General features: G+C 37.1%; 1 protein-coding gene across 1 annotated transcript; it reads left to right on the top strand.

Annotated features, from left to right (window-relative positions):
• The first annotated feature begins 16,535 nt into the window (after nucleotides 1–16,535).
• LOC141595512 (F-box protein At4g22280-like) lies at nucleotides 16,536–18,485 on the top strand. The gene is made up of 3 exons (XM_074415479.1): nucleotides 16,536–16,619; nucleotides 17,485–18,024; nucleotides 18,348–18,485. Exons 1-3 carry the CDS (start codon nucleotides 16,536–16,538, stop codon nucleotides 18,483–18,485), a joined length of 762 nt encoding a protein of 253 aa, XP_074271580.1.
• Nucleotides 18,486–18,966: the final 481 nt, after the last annotated feature.

Here is an 18,966-nt window from a genome sequence, read left to right as displayed (position 1 = left end):
TCTACTCTTTCAATATTTCATTTACCAAACACTCAAAATAGTAGATTGGTGAGTCAAACATGCTAAAAGCCTTGAATATGCTGAAAATTTCCAATCCGCCGTTTACCAAACACCCCCTATATTTTGTCTTATAGATTAAGAATAATATCAAAGATTCTCTACGATCATGAATAGTGCAAAAAAATAAGTGTTACCTTTGGTTTAGATGTGAGTATTTAAACATAAAATTACCATCTAAAACTAAATATATAAGATTAAATATATGCTGATATCCTGACCCGATAATGACCTGACCCGACTTGCCACCCGTTAATGACCCGACCCGAAGATGACTTGCAATGAACCGAACCGAACCCATCACTGACCCGACATAATCCGAACCTGATATGATCTGACCCGCTTTGACTCGATCCGAAACAGACCCGAGTAACCAGATTGCCACCTTTACCAATAAGGCCAACTTTTGGCACGGCCCGTGCAAGGCTTGCCTAATAAACAGGCCAAGCCGAGTACCAAAAATATTTCCAGGACAGTGCTAAGCCCGCTATTTTAGGAAAAAAAATATGAGATCCGTTAGCCAGACATGAGTACAGCTTTATTAATAACTAATGAAATGATTGTAATACCGAACAGGCTGGTTCACACTGAAGGAAAAGTAGATCTATATACTAACATATTCATATATGTTTTAAGCTAATTTATCATAAAATTAATTGGTGATCTTATGCATGCAAACAATAAACAATTTAAAGAAGAAATCATCATCTTACATTGTGATTTTCGGATCAATAGGGCACAAGAGATTTCTCCTGCTCTCTTGTTCTTGAGCTCTCCTTAAATGGATGAACAAAGAGGATACAAGTATAGTATCCCTCCCAAGGAATAATACCCAAGATATACCCTTAATAAAAATTAATATTATTAATACTAGAATAATATTAACTTAAATAAAAGACCCAAAAATTATTTTTGGTCCTCTTGGATTTCGGTCAAGAGGAGGATGAAGAAGGAAGAATTATTTTATCTCTCTAAAATATTTTGAATGATAGAAAAATGAATAAAATGAATCACACACTAATGCATGTAGTGAATGATCAATTTTAAGCAAAAGATCCTTTGTTCTTTTCAAGGGGAAACCGGGTAGGAGGGTGGAGGAAGGCCAATGCATGAGCTTGGTGCTCTTTCACAAGAGGCACTAGGTATGCATGCCTAGTTATAGAAAAATAATCATATCTTCCACTAACTAAATTAACATTATATGAATTGTTAATCACACCCAATATTTCGGTCCATTTGAGGATAAAATGGATTCCATTTTATCTTTGTCAATTTGTCAATTTGTCACATGTCACATGACATGTAAAATTGTTATGTATTTTTAACATATTAAAAATCAACGTATTAATAAAAATACGTCATATACAAAATCGACTTGGTAATTCACAATTACTTGTACCAAAATAATTTACCAATTATAAATTACAACATCTTGTATTTATAATAAATTATTCATTCAATTTCAATTGTTTCCTTAAACAATAATTTCATCCAAGTAATAAAACAATTCGATTATTTAGACCGTATCTTATTTAATCAGATTATAATGAGATACCTAAATTTACTTCCAAAATTCTCCGTCAATTATTTTTAATTAACTCGTAACGTTATACGATTAATTAAATGATCAATTAAGTGTATTATCCTTTAGGTATGACCTAGGGGATCAACTGATCACCACCGTCGCACGACAGTAATGTCAAACTCTAGTCAGCCAATCATTACCGATATGTGTTGACCAGTTGACAGTAAAAATATATCCCAATTGTATTCTTTAAAATGAGACTTAAACATGTGATCATCATGATCAACAGTTGTGATCGCATTATTGTCGGAGGACACATATTCCAACAATCTCCCACTTGTCCTCGACAAGTGTGCGTCACCAATTCTCTTGTCCTATTACTATCTCCCACTCAATGCAAGGTGTCTTTCAGGTCGTACTTGCAAGTGATCATATCGAGAGTGGTTTCCTCGATCTGGAGAATAACTGATTGACCGGATTTATCTATCATAGATACCTTCCGAGCGTGGCCACGCATTTACAGTTCATTACTCCTCGAGTGGCCCTGAGATATTGTTATAACCCTGACTAGGGATGGACAATTCATATCGCACTCATTCCCTTCAACTAGCCACAACCATCATAACCCAAAATATGCCCATTTGACCCCATTTACGAAGGTCGTAGTAACACAAATCAAAGTTAATCTGAAACTGTGCCATCTTAGGTGAATAGTCTTTAGTCAAAAGAATCGACTCATTAGAATACTATAGCAGCTCTTGCCACGACCAGGCTATATAAATTTGCCAGAACTCTATAAGCGGTCATAAGGCCCGACAAAATGTTCCTAACAGTCCGCCTATGTGATCGATTAGTCATTCTCATATGACTCTATGGTATTTGAACTTACCATCAATCGCATCACACTCTAGTCACTTCGAGACGTCACCTCATACAAGTGACTATGGGCAAATACAATGTTAATCCGCGTTCACTTTAACGGGGTTCAATTGTCTCCACAACCCGTTTGGATGTAACAATGTAAAAAGAAAGATAAAAGACAAATGCGATTGTGAACATGAACAAAAACAACACTTTTATTTCATTTCAAAATCTAACAAAAACTCGGTACACGTTTAAGTCCCATGGACACAACATGTCCATCATGCTTGGCCTGCGATAAAGGCTTGGTGAGCGGATCAGCTATGTTGTCATCCGTCCCAACCTTACAAATCGCAATTTCCTTTCTCTCAATGAAATCTCTTATTACATGATATTTTCTAAGTACATGTCTAGATCTATTACTAGACTTTGGCTCCTTAGCTTGGAATATCGTCCCACTACTATCACAATAGAGAGTGATGGGATCATTGGCGGTAGGTACTACTCTTAGACCTTCCGTGAATTGCCTGATCCACACAGCTTTCTTGGCGCTTCGATCCGCAATGTACTCAGACCCTCCGTTGTTGAATCCGCGGTCACGGCTTCCTTGAAGCTTCTCCACTAACGGCACCACCATTGAGCATGAAAACGAAACCAGCTTGTGATTTCATGTCATCTCTATCTGTTTGAAAACTTGAGTCCGTGTATCCATTAACACGGAGTTCGGTGTCTCCTCCAAATACTAAGATAGAATCCTTAGTCCTTCTCAAGTACTTAAGGATGTTCTTGACAGCAATCCAGTGACTCTCACCTGGATTTCCTTGATATCTACTCGTCATGCTCAAGGCATACGAGACATCAGGGCGTGTGCATATCATGGCGTACATGATTGATCCAACAGCGGAAGCGTAAGGGATCATCTTCATGCGTTCAACATCATGGGGTTCGGAGGGAGATTGAGTCTTGCTCAATATAGTCCCAGTTACCATAGGTACCAAACCCCTTTTAGATTTGTCCATGCTGAACCGTCGAAGAATTTTATCAACATAAGATTCTTGACTTAGTGCCAATATCCTCTTGGATCTATCTCTATGGATCCGGATACCTAATATGCGTTGTGCTTCTCCTAAATCCTTCATTTGAAAGTGGTTACCTAACCACTTTTTCACAGAAGACAACATTGGAATATCATTTCCAATGAGTAGTATGTCATCGACATACAAGATTAGGAACACAACATTGCTCCCACTAAATTTCATGTATTAACATGGTTCCTCAACGCTTCGAGTGAAACCATTTTCCTTTATAACATGATTGAATCGATGATTCCAACTTCTAGATGCTTGCTTAAGACCATAAATGGATCTCTAAAGCTTGCACACTTTGTTAGGATTTTTAGAATCAACAAAACCTTCGGGTTGTATCATGTACACCTCCTCTTCTAAATGCCCATTTAGAAAAGAGGTTTTGACATCCATTTGCCATATTTCATAATCATGAAATGCGGCAATCGCTAACAAAATCCGTATGGATCTTAGCATGGCTACCGGGGCGAAGGTCTCATCATAATGGAGACCTTGGACTTGGGTAAATCCTTTTGCCACTAGCCTAGCTTTGTAGACATCGTCATGTCCTTCTATGCCATTCTTGACTTTGAATATCCATTTGCATTGAAGGGGTCTTGCCCCTTTAGGCAAATCTACCAAGTCCCAAACTTGGTTTTCATGCATAGAATCCATTTCGGACTTCATGGCTTCAAGCCATAAGGAGGAATTTGGACTAGAGATTGCAGTCTTGTAGGTGGCGGGCTCGTCACTTTCTATAAGCAATACATCGAGTGTTCCATCTTCTTCGATAAGTCCCACATATCGATCGGGATGGCGTATAACTCGGCCCGTTATTCTAAGTGGAGGAGGGACAACCGCGTTAGACGACGAAGGAACATCTTCTTGCGTCTTTACTTCGGTTTGTGGCTCTTGAACTTCATCAAGTTCAAAATTTCTCCCACTCTGTCTCTTAGAAATAAAATTATTTTCAAAGAAGACAGCCTCGCAAGACACAAACACTTTGTTTTCTTGAGGTTTGTAGAAGTAGTAACCTCGTGAGGTTAAGGGGTAACCTACAAAGATGCATTTTTCGGATCTTGGGGCAAGCTTGTTGTCATTCTTTATCTTGACGTAAGCATCACATCCCCAAATTTTCATGTAGGATATATTAGGAACTTTTCCCGTCCACATCTCATATGGAGTCTTTTCGGTGGCTTTAGTGGGAGAATTGTTCAAAGATCTTATTGCGGTTTGAATCGCAAATCCCCAAAACGAGTTTGGTAACTCGGTTTGACTCATCATGGATCGAACCATATCAAGTAGGGTTCGATTTCTCCTTTCGGCAACACCATTGAGTTGTGGTGTTCCGGGTGGAGTAAGTTGTGATATAATACCACGACCTTTCAAGTGTGAATCAAATTCAAGGCTAAGGTATTCTCCACCACGATCGGATCGTAGTGCCTTAATCCTTTTGTTCAATTGGTTCTCTACTTCGTTTTGAAATTCCTTGAATTTCTCAAACGCTTCACTCTTATGCTTCATTAAATAGATATACCCATATCTACTCAAGTCATCGGTGAAGGTTATAAAGTAGTCATAATTACCACGAGCGGTGATACTCATTGGTCCACATACATCGGTGTGTATGAGTCCCAATAGTTCACTAGCTCGTGTCCCTTTACCACTAAAAGGATTACGAGTCATTTTGCCAAGTAGGCAATATTCGCATGTACCATATGACTGATAATCAAATGGTGTAATCACATTAGTCGAAATTAATCTTTTGATGCGATTCTCGTTTATGTGACCTAATCGACAATGCCAAATGAACGCTTCACTTGGGTCACTTGATTTGAGTTTCTTTGATTGAATGTTATAAATATCATTAGTCGGATTTGAGGTCTCTAAAATGTAAATGCCATTGATGGAAAAAGCTTGGCCTATAACCAAATCATTCCTTGAAATAGTACAACGATTGTTCTTAATGACAAAACAAAAACCGTCCATGTCTAGCATGGCGATTGAAATAATGTTTTTAGAGAGTGTAGGCACATAAAAACAATTATGTAAATACAACTCAAATCCATTAGGCAAAGCTAAAACATAAGTTCCTTTGGATTCGGCCGCTACTCGAGCTCCATTTCCAAGGCGTAGATCCACATCTCCCTTGCTAAGCCTCTCCACATCTCTTAAACCCTGTAAATGATTACAAAGGTGAGAACCACAACCGGTATCTAGTACCCATGTCGTAGTGGAAGTATAATTTATATCAATAACATAAATTTCCTTAGGAATTTTACCTTTTGGAGTGATGATTCCTTCCCTTATATTTCGCAAATATACGGGACAATTCCTAAGCCAATGTCCCATGCCATAGCAATAATGGCATTCATCATTAACTTGCTTGAAGTTTTTGATTTTATTTCCCTTCTTCTTGAACTTTTTGCCCTTTGAAGCAAGAACTTGATTGCTTGAGCTCCCACTAGTTTTGGTATCTTTATCTTCCAGAGACAAAGACCCTATAGATTGTATGAGGTAGTCTTCCTGAGACGGGCTCACACAAGATCTAGTAGTAGTAGGTGGTTTAGAAGAAGTGATGAAGTTAAGATTTCCATCCGAACCTATCCCAAAATTAAGTTCTCTAGTAGTGTTGAAATCATTGTTGGAGCAAACGTCGTCAAAAACATTGTGGTAAGACTCAATAGTTATCGGTGCGGTAGCATTTGATGGATTCATTGTAATGAACTACAAATATGGAAGAAAAGGAAATATTAACATTTGTCTTTTAATATCATACTTGTAAATAATTAACAAGATATGAACATTTATATAGTGACCTCTACCCAACTATTATAAATGATTCCAAGACCCAAATTCATATTAACTTGGGCACGGTGTGGCCGATAAAACCCTTATCAATATAACTCGGTGGATTAACGCTTTAATCGATTCTACTTTTAGAACTCTTGGTCGATAATATTACATTAACATTTATCTTTAGCCCAAAACACATTCAACAAGGGCACGGTATGGCCGATAAAACCCTTATCGAAAAACTTTTGTTGAGTTCAATCCAAATTTCGAATAAATGTGTCCATGATCCAAACCCACATTAACTTGGGCACGGTGTGGCCGATAAAACCCTCATCAACATGAATTCGGTGGATAGACATTTATCACCCACTTCCCCTACGTAACAAGGTTTGTACCCCGGTGTGGCCGAGTGCACTCCCTCACGAAATAGGTTTTCATGGTTTCTACTCTTTGGTAAGGCTATGTCTCAATTGAATGTTTTAGCGAGAGGTCATGTCAATTTATTATCTATCACATTTTAAGTGAACTAAAGCGGTGAACTACGATAATTGTGATTGACACGGTCGATAAACTCGATGAAGGATGATGCATGTTTTAGTTATGGCGATTTAGCGATGCATGTGACATATAAATAAAATGCAAAGCATAAAAAATAAATCCTAGTATGGCCTTCCTAAAATAGAAAAACTATTTAACTATTACATATTCGGAAACCAACTCCATTGGTCCCTTGAACTTCGGTTGTGGCACGCATCTCGAGGTAACACCGTCTTTATGTATCGCCATCTTGAAGAAATCCGTCTTTGGGAGCTCCAAAATAAATAAAATTACATAATCTCCTATTATACATTTGTAACTAAAATAAAATAAATCTATTAAATTACAAAACGGTGATACGAGATCACAATAAATTACAACCGAATCGATATTCCCATACATTTCGGTAATACCAATTAAAAACTAAGGCCATACTAAGTAAAATTACATAAAATAAAATATATGACAATCATAAAGAAAATGCAGCATTATAATATGTATGAACATGCCCAATTTTATGCTAAATCGCCTTTAAGTAGCCAATATCGTATATTACTCGGTTTTTACGGATTTGCGTGATTCAACATTTTATAATCACAAAAATTACATAAATTCATATTTATGCATAAGTTGATTACCCTAACCTCTTAGGACTCAAAATTTAGTCTTCACTAATTATTTGACCATAATTAACTCATATTTCTAATATTTGTTCATTAATGGACCTAAAATTACAATAAAAAGCTATAAACTTCAAATAAATCACAAAATTTCAAATAAATTCAAAATTTGAAATTTAAACTCATGAACATTCTGGAAAAATACCATGACATTCATAATGTTCAAAAACTTAGGTTAAAATTTCGAAATTTATCCGGAAAAACAATGTTGCGGTTTATCGGTTTTTAACAAAATAATCATAAAAACATGAGAAAAATTATATTCATAAACTTTTCAATTTTAGATCTGAAAAAGATAATAAAATGCAACATGTGACATTTTTCCTTAGTCATGGAGTATGTTTTATTAATATTTCACTAATTAAGTCACTATTTATGCTATTTTTCTTCAAAAAATCATAAATCATGCATAAAGACTTCAATATAGCCTATTATTTTACACACATCTTGTAAAATTACATGTGACAACATACTAAATTTCTATGACCAGATTCGAAATTTATCTCATATTAACCTATTTTTCACTTAAATCTGATTTTAATAATGAAAAAACCATTTTTCGAGCATAAGAAGTCCAAAAATTATGAAAATTTACAGGTCATCTCAAAATAATATATGTGACAACATATCCAAAAATCACTGGAAAATTCGAAGTTTAGCTAATTTTAGTCCGAAAATGACATTTTATTCATAAAATCATATTTTTAATGCCATTATTATGTAATATGAACAATAAAACTCCATAAAATAACCAAAATATCCTAAAAACATTTTAGGACCAGAAACTTTAACATGCATAATTATTTCGTGATATATCATAATAACACAAATTAAACAAGTTTTGTATGTTAATCATATAACTCGGAAAAACTTTTAACCGATTTGCAGGCAAACAACCAAGGCTCTTGATACCGATTGAAATAAAAGTAGATCTATATACTAACATATTCATATATGTTTTAAGCTAATTTATCATAAAATTAATTGGTGATCTTATGCATGCAAACAATAAACAATTTAAAGAAGAAATCATCATCTTACATTGTGATTTTCGGATCAATAGGGCACAAGAGAGTTCTCCTGCTCTCTTGTTCTTGAGCTCTCCTTAAATGGATGAACAAAGAGGATACAAGTATAGTATCCCTCCCAAGGAATAATACCCAAGATATACCCTTAATAAAAATTAATATTATTAATACTAGAATAATATTAACTTAAATAAAAGACCCAAAAAATATTTTTGGTCCTCTTGGATTTCGGTCAAGAGGAGGATGAAGAAGGAAGAATTATTTTATCTCTCTAAAATATTTTGAATGATAGAAAAATGAATAAAATGAATCACACACTAATGCATGTAGTGAATGATCAATTTTAAGCAAAAGACCCTTTGTTCTTTTCAAGGGGAAACCGGGTAGGAGGGTGGAGGAAGGCCAATGCATGAGCTTGGTGCTCTTCCACAAGAGGCACTAGGTATGCATGCCTAGTTATAGAAAAATAATCATATCTTCCACTAACTAAATTAACATTATATGAATTGTTAATCACACCCAATATTTCGGTCCATTTGAGGATAAAATGGATTCCATTTTATCTTTGTCAATTTGTCACATGTCACATGTCATGTAAAATTGTTATGTATTTTTAACATATTAAAAATCAACGTATTAATAAAAATACGTCATATACAAAATCGACTTGGTAATTCACAATTACTTGTACCAAAATAATTTACCAATTATAAATTACAACATCTTGTATTTATAATAAATTATTCATTCAATTTCAATTGTTTCCTTAAACAATAATTTCATCCAAGTAATAAAACAATTCGATTACTTAGACCGTATCTTATTTAATCAGATTATAATGAGATACGTAAATTTACTTCCAAAATTGTCCGTCAATTATTTTTAATTAACTCGTAACGTTATACGATTAATTAAATGATCAATTAAGTGTATTATCCTTTAGGTATGACTTAGGGGATCAACTGATCACCACCGTCGCACGACAGTAATGTCAAACTCTAGTCAGCCAATCATTACCGATATGTGTTGACCAGTTGACAGTAAAAATACTTCCCAATTGTATTCTTTAAAATGAGACTTAAACATGTGATCATCATGATCAACAGTTGTGATCGCATTATTGTCGGAGGACACATATTCCAACACACACCATTTGTGAAGAGATACGGCTCGGACTCATGGGGGGTCTCCGTAACAAAGCTGATAATGGAGACAAACAATGGATTTCGCAAATTATCAACAAGCTTTGAGGTAGATCGACGATTTTTTGGTTGGTTGAAGATGTAGAAGATGAAGATGAGGAAGAAAAGAGTAAAGTGACTTTTGTTGTAAATGAGATAGATTTTCTATCTCCTTTTGTTTTCTAAGAAAAATATACATTTAAGGTTAATAAAAAACGTAATTGCTAAATCCAACACAAGAAACGCTAAATCCTACACATTTTGTACCTCTTTTTCCAACTATGCCCCTCTCATTTCTCACACAATTAGAGAGACTCCATAAGAAAGTAATGAAATCTCCCCCATAAAAACCCAAAACTCCGACAAACTTCCCCTGCCCACTTCCTCCGGCCACCCCCAACCCCCTCCCACCGTCGTCCACAACTTCCCGGAGCCCCACCCAAAGCCGATCAGCAGCACGTGCCAGAACAACCTATGACCAACCGCCCCACACCACGTCCTACACCAATCATTCACGAATCGCCTGACTCCAATCGCTCCAACGGCCACCACGCCTGACTCCCACCGTGCCAACTCCACAAATCGACCACTTAGCCGTCGACCAATCCTACTCCGGCCAAATCTACAACCACCACCTTCCTCAACTACCCATCCAAACCTAATTGTTAAAAAACCCCTTTTTTAACAAAAAAAAAAAAAAAAAAACACATACAATCAATCGATTAAGAGACAAATTGCCGATAAATCTGAAAAATTACTTCTTATATGTGCAAATTAATTCATAATTGTCGAATTATTAGGTATTGTGTTTATGAATTAGTAGGGTTTGAGGGAGAGAAGAGCGAGACTTCTTAATTTTGTATTTTTTTTAAGATAAGGGTAATTATGGAATAATAGAGGGAATATGTGCGTGATTAAGTAAAATAGTGTGCATGGAAGCACTCTCGACCCTCATTCACCAATCTTGTGACGACTGTGATTGGTCTCCCTTCCCCCTGGGTAGAGGCGGAGTTTCCTTCTCCCACCTCCTCTTTGCTGATGATATTCTTCTTTTCGGAAGGGCCTCGGAAAAGAACTTGTGTGCCCTCCAGGACACTCTCCATACCTTATGCTCCTCCTCAGGACAAAAGATCAACTTTTCTAAAAGCAAACTCCTCTTCTCTAAACACACCTCTCCTTCCCATATTGATATGTTTGAAACTGCCCTTGGTATTAAAGCCACCTCTAATCTTGGCACCTACCTGGGTTTCCCCCTTAAAGGGACCAAACCTAAGAAGGCTGACCTTCGACACATTGTTGATGCGATCAAATCAAAACTTGCTAACTGGAAAGCCAACTTCTTAACCAAGGCTGGGAGACTTTGCCTCATTAACTCCACTATTAGTGCCATCCCCTCTCACTCCATGCAATGCATTCGCCTCCCCTCCTCCATTCTTGGAGATATTGATAAGATTACAAAATCTTTCCTCTGGTCGGGATCCTCTTCCAAGAAACTTCACCTCTCGAACTGGGAGCTTGTTACCCTGCCTCTGTCCCACGGGGGCTTAGGTATCAAGGCCGCTCGCCCTCTAAATGACGCCTACTCTACCAAGCTCAGCTGGAACCTCCTTCTCAATAAGAACTCTCCCGCCTCTACGGCTATCCAAAGCAAGTACCTAACCCGTTCTTCCTACTCCTTCCTTAAGGGCTCGCACATATGGAAAAATGTGGGCTTGGGCCTCCCCCTCCTTCGGAATCATACCATTTGGTCTATTGGTGACGGCGATTCTATCTGTCTCTGGACCGATTGTTGGTCCTCCCTTGGCCCCCTTCGAAACACTATCCACGGCCCCCTCTCCGCTGCTTCATCCAAAGCAAAACTTAAGACTATCATCTCCAATGGTGCCTGGGCACTTGATAACCTGGACTTTGTCCTTCCTACCGATCTGTCTAACACCATCCTCGCCATCCCCCTCCCTTCTGCCTGCAAGCCCGACCTCCTTACCACTAGCCTCGCCCCTAGAGATAAGTTCTCGGTTGGCTCTGCTTACTCTTCCCTCATCAATTTGAGTAACCGCCCACCCTCCCTCACCCCTACCCTCGACTGGATCTGGGACCTCCCTACCCTCCCAAAAATCAAGTTCTTTCTTTGGCTTGTGTGGTGGGATAAGTTGCCGCATAATAAGACTCTCTTTAAAAGAACCATCCTCCCCTCCCCAGCTTGCCTCCTGTGCCCCAATCCCTCCCTCGAGGAATCCTCTATCCACATTCTTCGCGATTGTAGTACTGCTACCTCTGTTTGGACTCTCCTCGATGTCGATCAATCCTTCTTCTCTCTTGATCTCCAGCCTTGGATCCATAAAAACTGCACTTCTCGCAACCCGTCTTGGGCTACTCTCTTCTCCTTTGTTCTTTGGCGTCTCTGGATCCAGAGGTGCGATTCTACCTTCAAAGCTACCCCCCCAAGACCGCCCCACCTGTTCCGTGATGCCACAAACAATCTTGCCCAGTCTTGGACCTCTGCCTCGTCTCCTAGCTTTCTTCCCTCCTCACCCGGATCTACCTCTGCCTCTTACTACCCTTGTAGTTGGGCCCTTCCTCCGCTTTGTTGGTTCAAAATCAACGTTGATGCGACTTTCTCCCCCCTTAATTCTTTAGCTTGTATTGGGTGTGTGGTTAGGAACGATATAGGATCCTGGGTTCGGGGTTGGTCTAGACGGCTTCTTGCCCCTTCCCCTTTCGTTGGGGAGGTCTTAGCCATTAGGGAGGGTCTTAGGGCCGGCCTTGCGTCTATGGATCGTTTTATCATTGCTTCGGATTGCCTTAATGCGGTTATTTCTATTTTGAGTAAGGCTCAGCCTTGTGGTCAATTTGCTAATGTTATTCTTGAGTGTAGGGATCTCGTGGATAGCTCCCCCCGCTTGAAGATTGTCTTTGAAAAAAGATCGGCCAATGCTGTTGCGGATGCTCTTGCCAAAGCTGGTTTAGTCGACAGTAGCCTAAGTAATGGTTGTATTAACTGGGACGTTGCCCCCCCTTTCATTCTTCGCCTTTGTACTAGTGACTTTGTAGCGGCTATCGAACCGCTCCCCCGACCCCCGATTTCTGTGTACTTTCTGTTCTCTTGATTTTATTTATGCACATCTGTTTCCAAAAAAAAAAAAAAAAAGTAAAATAGTGTGCGGGATTTAGCATGTCCCATAAAAAATTATGAGATAGACTTTCGCTTTATTTTTATAAGAAAAATATTCATTTAAGGTTAATAAAAGATTATGATATCTTTTCTTTTTACACAATATACTTCCTCCATTCAACTCCACTCTATCTATTTCTATTTTCTACACTATTCACAAATGCACATTCAATTTCGATTTTCTCTCAATACATAATTGAAAATACATTCATGGAGGATCTTGTTTGATTCGTCTTTACGAGTACATTAAAAATATCTATTTTTTATAATTTTTACAAATACGTAACTAACGATATTTACCGCGTATAACACGTGTTGGCCAACGTGAAAAATCAAAGTGGTAAAGTGAAGTTGAATGGAGGAAGTATGTCTTAACTCTCACGGTATAAGACGGTCTCATACAATAACTATTATTGAAAGTAAGAAATTTGCCTCGAAATAAGTTGAGAATTTGACGAGAACAGCCTTGGAAGTTGCACTTTTACCTTTTTAAGAACAAAACCTTTCCATCTTCTTCATTCATTACAACACAATTTACAAGCCAAAAACATCTTCAAACTAAACTTCAGTACACAGAATAAGGTAATTTCATTTTTATCTTGCTTATCCATTTTATTTTCTGAATATATTATGGTCGTATTTTGAGTGTTTTATCACTCAAATAAATGAATAATACCTCTATATTGCCTTTATTTTTTATTTTATTTTTAAATAAAATGTTGATCTTGCATGCAATAACAAAATTCATACCTTAGTAATCTTGTTTATCAAGCTTGCTAAAAACCCTATTTATCAAATGTTCTTTTTACTACTTTTTTAATGGTAAAATGTTAGCTAAACAACTGGGTATATATATTGATGATCACAAATTCTTATTTAAATAATGTTAAAAAGGAAAGGGGTTTTTGCTTGTGACGGTCACAAGCAAGATTTGCTAATTGATAATTGGAGTTGTTCGTTATTTGATTGTGGATTAATGATTTCCATTGCTTAATTACTAAACTTGAATGAGATTTTTTTTTTTTTGTGATTTCACTATTTCAGTGATCACATTATTTTGTTAATTAGTGTATTATATGTTTGATTTAGAGTTTTGCATGTCCGAGTTGTAAAGACAATGAGACCACCTATGAAGCTTGTTAAACATGTAGAAGACCCGATAAGTAAGGATTGTTTGGATAGGATCAGCAATTTACCGGATGAACTACTTGGTCACCTGCTTTCCTTTTTGCCAACACGGTGTGCCGTGAGAACAAGTACCTTATCAACCAGATGGCGCTACCTTTTTACTTTAACAACTAGCCTTTCTTTTGATGATGCATCATGTTTTAGTCTTCCGGGAAGAAATGCGGTTATAGAAGCAACTCGAAAGTTTAAATTTGTTTGTTGATAAAGTATTGGAATTGCCCCAAATCTCACCCATCAACAAATTTACTTTACTTTGTAAATGCACCTATGATAATTCTGATTTGAATCGATGGATTAGTGTTGCGGTACAAAAGGGTGTTCAAGATCTTCATTATAAGTTTCTCGATCAGGATGATTATTGTTTGCCTGAAGTTTCCTTCATGTGTGAAACACTAGTAAGTTTGACAATATCAAGTTTTGAGAATCTCTTCCAAACTCCTCCATCAGTCTCGTTGCCGAATCTCAAGATTCTTAATCTGGATAGGATCATATTCACTGATTTTAATTCTATGGAAAGATTGTTTTATAGCTGTGAATCGCTTGAAGAATTGACTCTCGAGTGTTGCGCCTGTGACGCTCATGGTCATGCTATCTATCGTACTGGAATACTCAAAGTTTTAGCAGTAGAAGAGTGCAGCTTTCTACTTGGTACATTTGAGATTGATGCCCCTAATCTGGCATATTTAACTTACAGTTCAAATATTGGTGTAAAAATTGTTCCGTCGTGGAAATATTCGTGCTCTTTTATCCGGGCAGAACTAAGCTTCAAGTGTTATACATATGATGATTATGATGCTAGTGAGGATTCAGTCGAGTATGACCGCGAACTTCTAAAAGCCGCTGCCTATAAAGCCACCAAATTATCTTTTGAAATGGACTCACAAATGGTATGTGTTTTTTATACATATGATTTGTATTTTCCACAGGGTATATGAAACCTAACACTTTGTTAGCGTGTAGCACATAGAGGCTGCTTATTGATGACCCGTACATTATTTGCATTTGCATTGAGAGTAATATGCAATGACAGCTACCTCGCTATTAATAGAGCGTAAACAGTTTATGAAGTCGTTTTACTTTATTAGGTCAGAATCAGGAGTGAAAGAAAATAGTGTCTCTGGGTTCGTTGAAAATGGAAACATATTTTTAACGCTCTTTAAAATTTTATGGTGCAGACTCTTCACACTTTGGGTGGCTATTTAATCGATGCCTTATTTTCATAGCCTGTCGAGATTACGGCTATCAGACTGTCCTTACGATTCATGGAAATATGTGACAAGCTTGATTGACAAATCTCCTCTACTCGAAACAATCATTTTTGGATCGGTTAGCATCCACTAATAATAGCTTTATTAGTTTATAACTATAAAAGTTCTTATGCTAGGCCGTCTTATACAAGAGTGTGTAAAACAGATGTTTTTATTATCCTATTTTTTCTCACTTCATGAATTTGTTATCCAGGGATTTCATTGCTGCCAATGTTCATCAGGACATTACTATCCAGATCGATGCGCCTGTAACTACCAGTCACCTTCAGACATCCCTCTAGAGGCTCTGGTCCCTTTTTCGTGTCACGCCCAAGTGATTGAAGTGCGCAACTTTTGTGGGCATAAGAATTCCTTGTCACTTATGGGGCATCTTCTTAGAAATGCTAGTGTTCTTAAGAGGTTGGTCGTCTTTACAATCTGCCATTTTAATCCGAATCCGGAGGAGGAGCTGAAGATTATCAATGACTTGTTGATGCTTCCAAGGGGTTCGTTAGATTGCTGTCTAGAAATAAACAAGGTTGACAAGAACGTCGTCCCTAACTTTCATTGCATGTCGTATGTAGAAGTTCCTCAGTAGTGAGAAATGTGGTGCGTAAGGGAGTCGTTGATGCAATTTCCCTTATTTTGATGGATATGGAAGGGAGTGAAACATAGGACTGTATGTTTATTGAACCATTCTATCCATTTTCTTATATCTACTATGTTTATTAATGTTGAACCAATTTACGCACTTTAATCTCTCTCTTCTTCTTTTTCTTGTTCTTTCTGTGTTCGTCTTCCTTGTGATTAGAGAATTCTGAAAAACATTATGTGGAGACTATATTTTGAGGCTATAGCTGGGTGTTCTTCCTTCTACTAAGTATGATTTAGAGAGTTAATTCTGAAAAAAGTTATGTGACTCCGACACTTCACTTAACTGCCGTGTCGCGTGTCAGATAATGGAAGATTGGTGAAAGTCAACTTCTGAATTCTGAAGGGGCGGGACACATGATCTCGTCTTAGCAGCTTCTGTCAAATTCTGAAACGGGCAGAATAGCATCATCCTAGTTCCCGGCTACCTTGTGAATAAATCAACCAATTTTATGGCAGATCATATAAAGGAGTCGTACCATGGAAGATTGGTGAAAGTCAACCAGGATTATTATATTTGATGAAAGTATTAATAAGTTATTAAGAACATGTGGAATCCTACACAATTAGGCAATCAGGTTTTTGGTCAACATCTGAATTCTGAAGAGACAGAAAGCATCAACAGTAAACTGGTAATATCTCCTTTTTCTTTAGGGTTTTTTTGTCAAAAACTACCTTATATTTAGGTGTATTTGTAAAAATACTACCTTATATTATTTTTTTTGTTTTCAACTACCTTTGTTTTCTTTTTTTTTGGTCAATAACTACCTACGCTAAGAATCTAGACATATTTGGTCTATTTTTCGGCTTTAACATATCTCACATGACTCTTTTATGTTTTAATCTTACTAAGGCCCGATTTTGGGAAGTAATAAAGTACTTACGCTAAACTTTAGTAGATGTTTGTAGTTATTATTGAAATGTGAAATTTATTAATTTTGCTTATCTGAAGTTAAATTTTGGTTTGGACGCAGTTGATCATTGTTGTTTGATGTTAAGAAAGTCATGTAAGATTGGTTAATGTCACTAAATCGACCAAATCTCGCCATATTTTTAGCGTAGGTAGTTTTTGACCAAAAAATGAGAAAACAAAGGTAGTCTAAAACAAGAAAAATGATATAAGGTAGTTTTTCTACAAATACCCCTATTGATGCTAGCTATATCGGTGATGTGCCAATTACTGTGATAGGCCCTTTTTATTCAAAACTATTGAACAAAAAGGTAGTCTAAAACATGAAACTCTTTTCGGCCTGAAAAATGATATAAGCCCTTTTTGTTCAATAGTTTTGAAATGTGATACTGATTACTCCCTTTGTCCCAATAATATGAATATAAAAGGTAAACAAATGGCCGAGACAAAGGAGTAATAATTTTCATTGTTTGAGAATTACTTTGCTTAATTATTGTGCTTGAATGAGATTTACCTCTGATCCCTTTATCTCAATAATTACTTTGCTTAATATGGAGTAATTTTCATTGTTTGAAAATTGGTGAAAGTCGACCAGGGTTAGTTTGGAAAGGATTCTTGTGAGTGAAACACTAGTGAGTTTGAAGATGATAGGTCGTTGGTACTATGCTATCAAAATTCCAATATCAGCATGGTTGCCAAAACTGAAGATCCTTCACCTAGATCGCTTTGTCCAACTTGATTTTAATTCCTTGGAAAGATTGTTTTCTAGCTGTGCATTGCTTGAAGAATTGACTCTCAAAACTTGCGAGTGTGATTATGACGGTCATGTTATTCATCGCACTAGAATGCTCAAAGTTCTAACAATTGAACTTTGTTCTTTTCCCTTGGGTACATTTGAGATTGACGCCCCTAATCTGGCATATTTAACTTATAGTTTAAATATTGGTGTAAACATAGTTCCGTCATGGAAACATTCATACTCTTTTGTCAGAGCAGAGCTAACTTTCGAAGACAGTACATATGATGATCTTGATAATAACAGGCAATCAGTAAAGTATGATCGTGAACTTCTAAAAGCCGCTGCTTCTAAAGCCACAAAATTATGTTTTAAGATGGACTCAGTACAGGTATATACATATGATTGTATTTCAAGCTTTTTATTACACCATTTCGCCCTGAAATCCCGTCAAGTGAGGGGTAGGGAGGTCTACTCGAATATATGAATCTTTACACATTTGTTAGCAACATATATTGGCTTTTAACGAGTGGCGCATTCTGAGATTGCAATGAGGCCATGCAATGATTTTTCCTCTCAGTTATTTTTACTTGATTTCGTCAAAGGGTAGTGAGTTTTTGGGTTCATTGGAAATGGAAACATATTTTGATCATTCATAATAGTGAAATTCTGTTCATGTTACAATTCATTCTTACGCTGGATGATGATGATCAGATACCTGATTTCCCTAGCTTGTCAACATTACACATTGGCAACTTTTCTTATGAGGCGTGGAAATATGTGACTAGCTTGGTCGACAAAGCTCCTCAACTTGAAACTGTCATCTTTGAAACGGTTAAGAGCATCAATTGATGTTATAACTTTGTGCATAATTATTCCATATTCTTTTTTAAAATGGTTTTTCAAAACTTTTTTTAGTTTGTTTTCCTCCGGGTACTTTTCTCACTTCACGAATTATTTTGCAGGGGTTTCATTGCTGCTACTGTTCGGATCACTATTTTTCGGATGATAACTGCGGTTACTGTGACTCACCGTTGTAGGAAAAATAATTGCAGTAACCAGAGGGAGTAGAAATACCGTAACAGAGATAGTCAGCGAAATTAGAGAATAAAAACCCGTAAGTAGTGCCGTGGTAGAAGCCACTGCCTTGAAAACTATTTCTCCGGTACGACCGTGGTGACGATCAGCTAGTGCCGGTAGTTCCCCAAGGATAACACTACAGCCTCCACGCAGTTCCACGTAATCGGAACTGTGAGACTTGGAACGATATTATAAACAGTACCCAGAAACTTTTATAGAGCAGAGAAGAGAAAGAAAAGAAGAGAAAGAGTTT

This window comes from Silene latifolia, chromosome 8, assembly GCF_048544455.1.
Source record: "Silene latifolia isolate original U9 population chromosome 8, ASM4854445v1, whole genome shotgun sequence".
NCBI classification, from domain to species: Eukaryota; Viridiplantae; Streptophyta; class Magnoliopsida; order Caryophyllales; family Caryophyllaceae; genus Silene; species Silene latifolia.
The sequence above is the reverse complement of the archived record's forward strand: the minus strand, read 5'-3'. Positions and strand labels throughout refer to the sequence as shown.

What these genes read in the sequence shown, in the direction of transcription:
- LOC141595512 (XM_074415479.1), top strand. Translation starts at nt 16,536, where the DNA reads ATGTGGAATCCTACACAATTAGGCAATCAGGTTTTTGGTCAACATCTG. An exon ending in AAAGCATCAACAGTAAACTG is followed by an intron (nt 16,620 to 17,484) that starts GTAATATCTCCT and finishes AATTGGTGAAAG; the next exon opens with TCGACCAGGGTTAGTTTGGA. An exon ending in TTAAGATGGACTCAGTACAG is followed by an intron (nt 18,025 to 18,347) that starts GTATATACATAT and finishes GATGATGATCAG; the next exon opens with ATACCTGATTTCCCTAGCTT.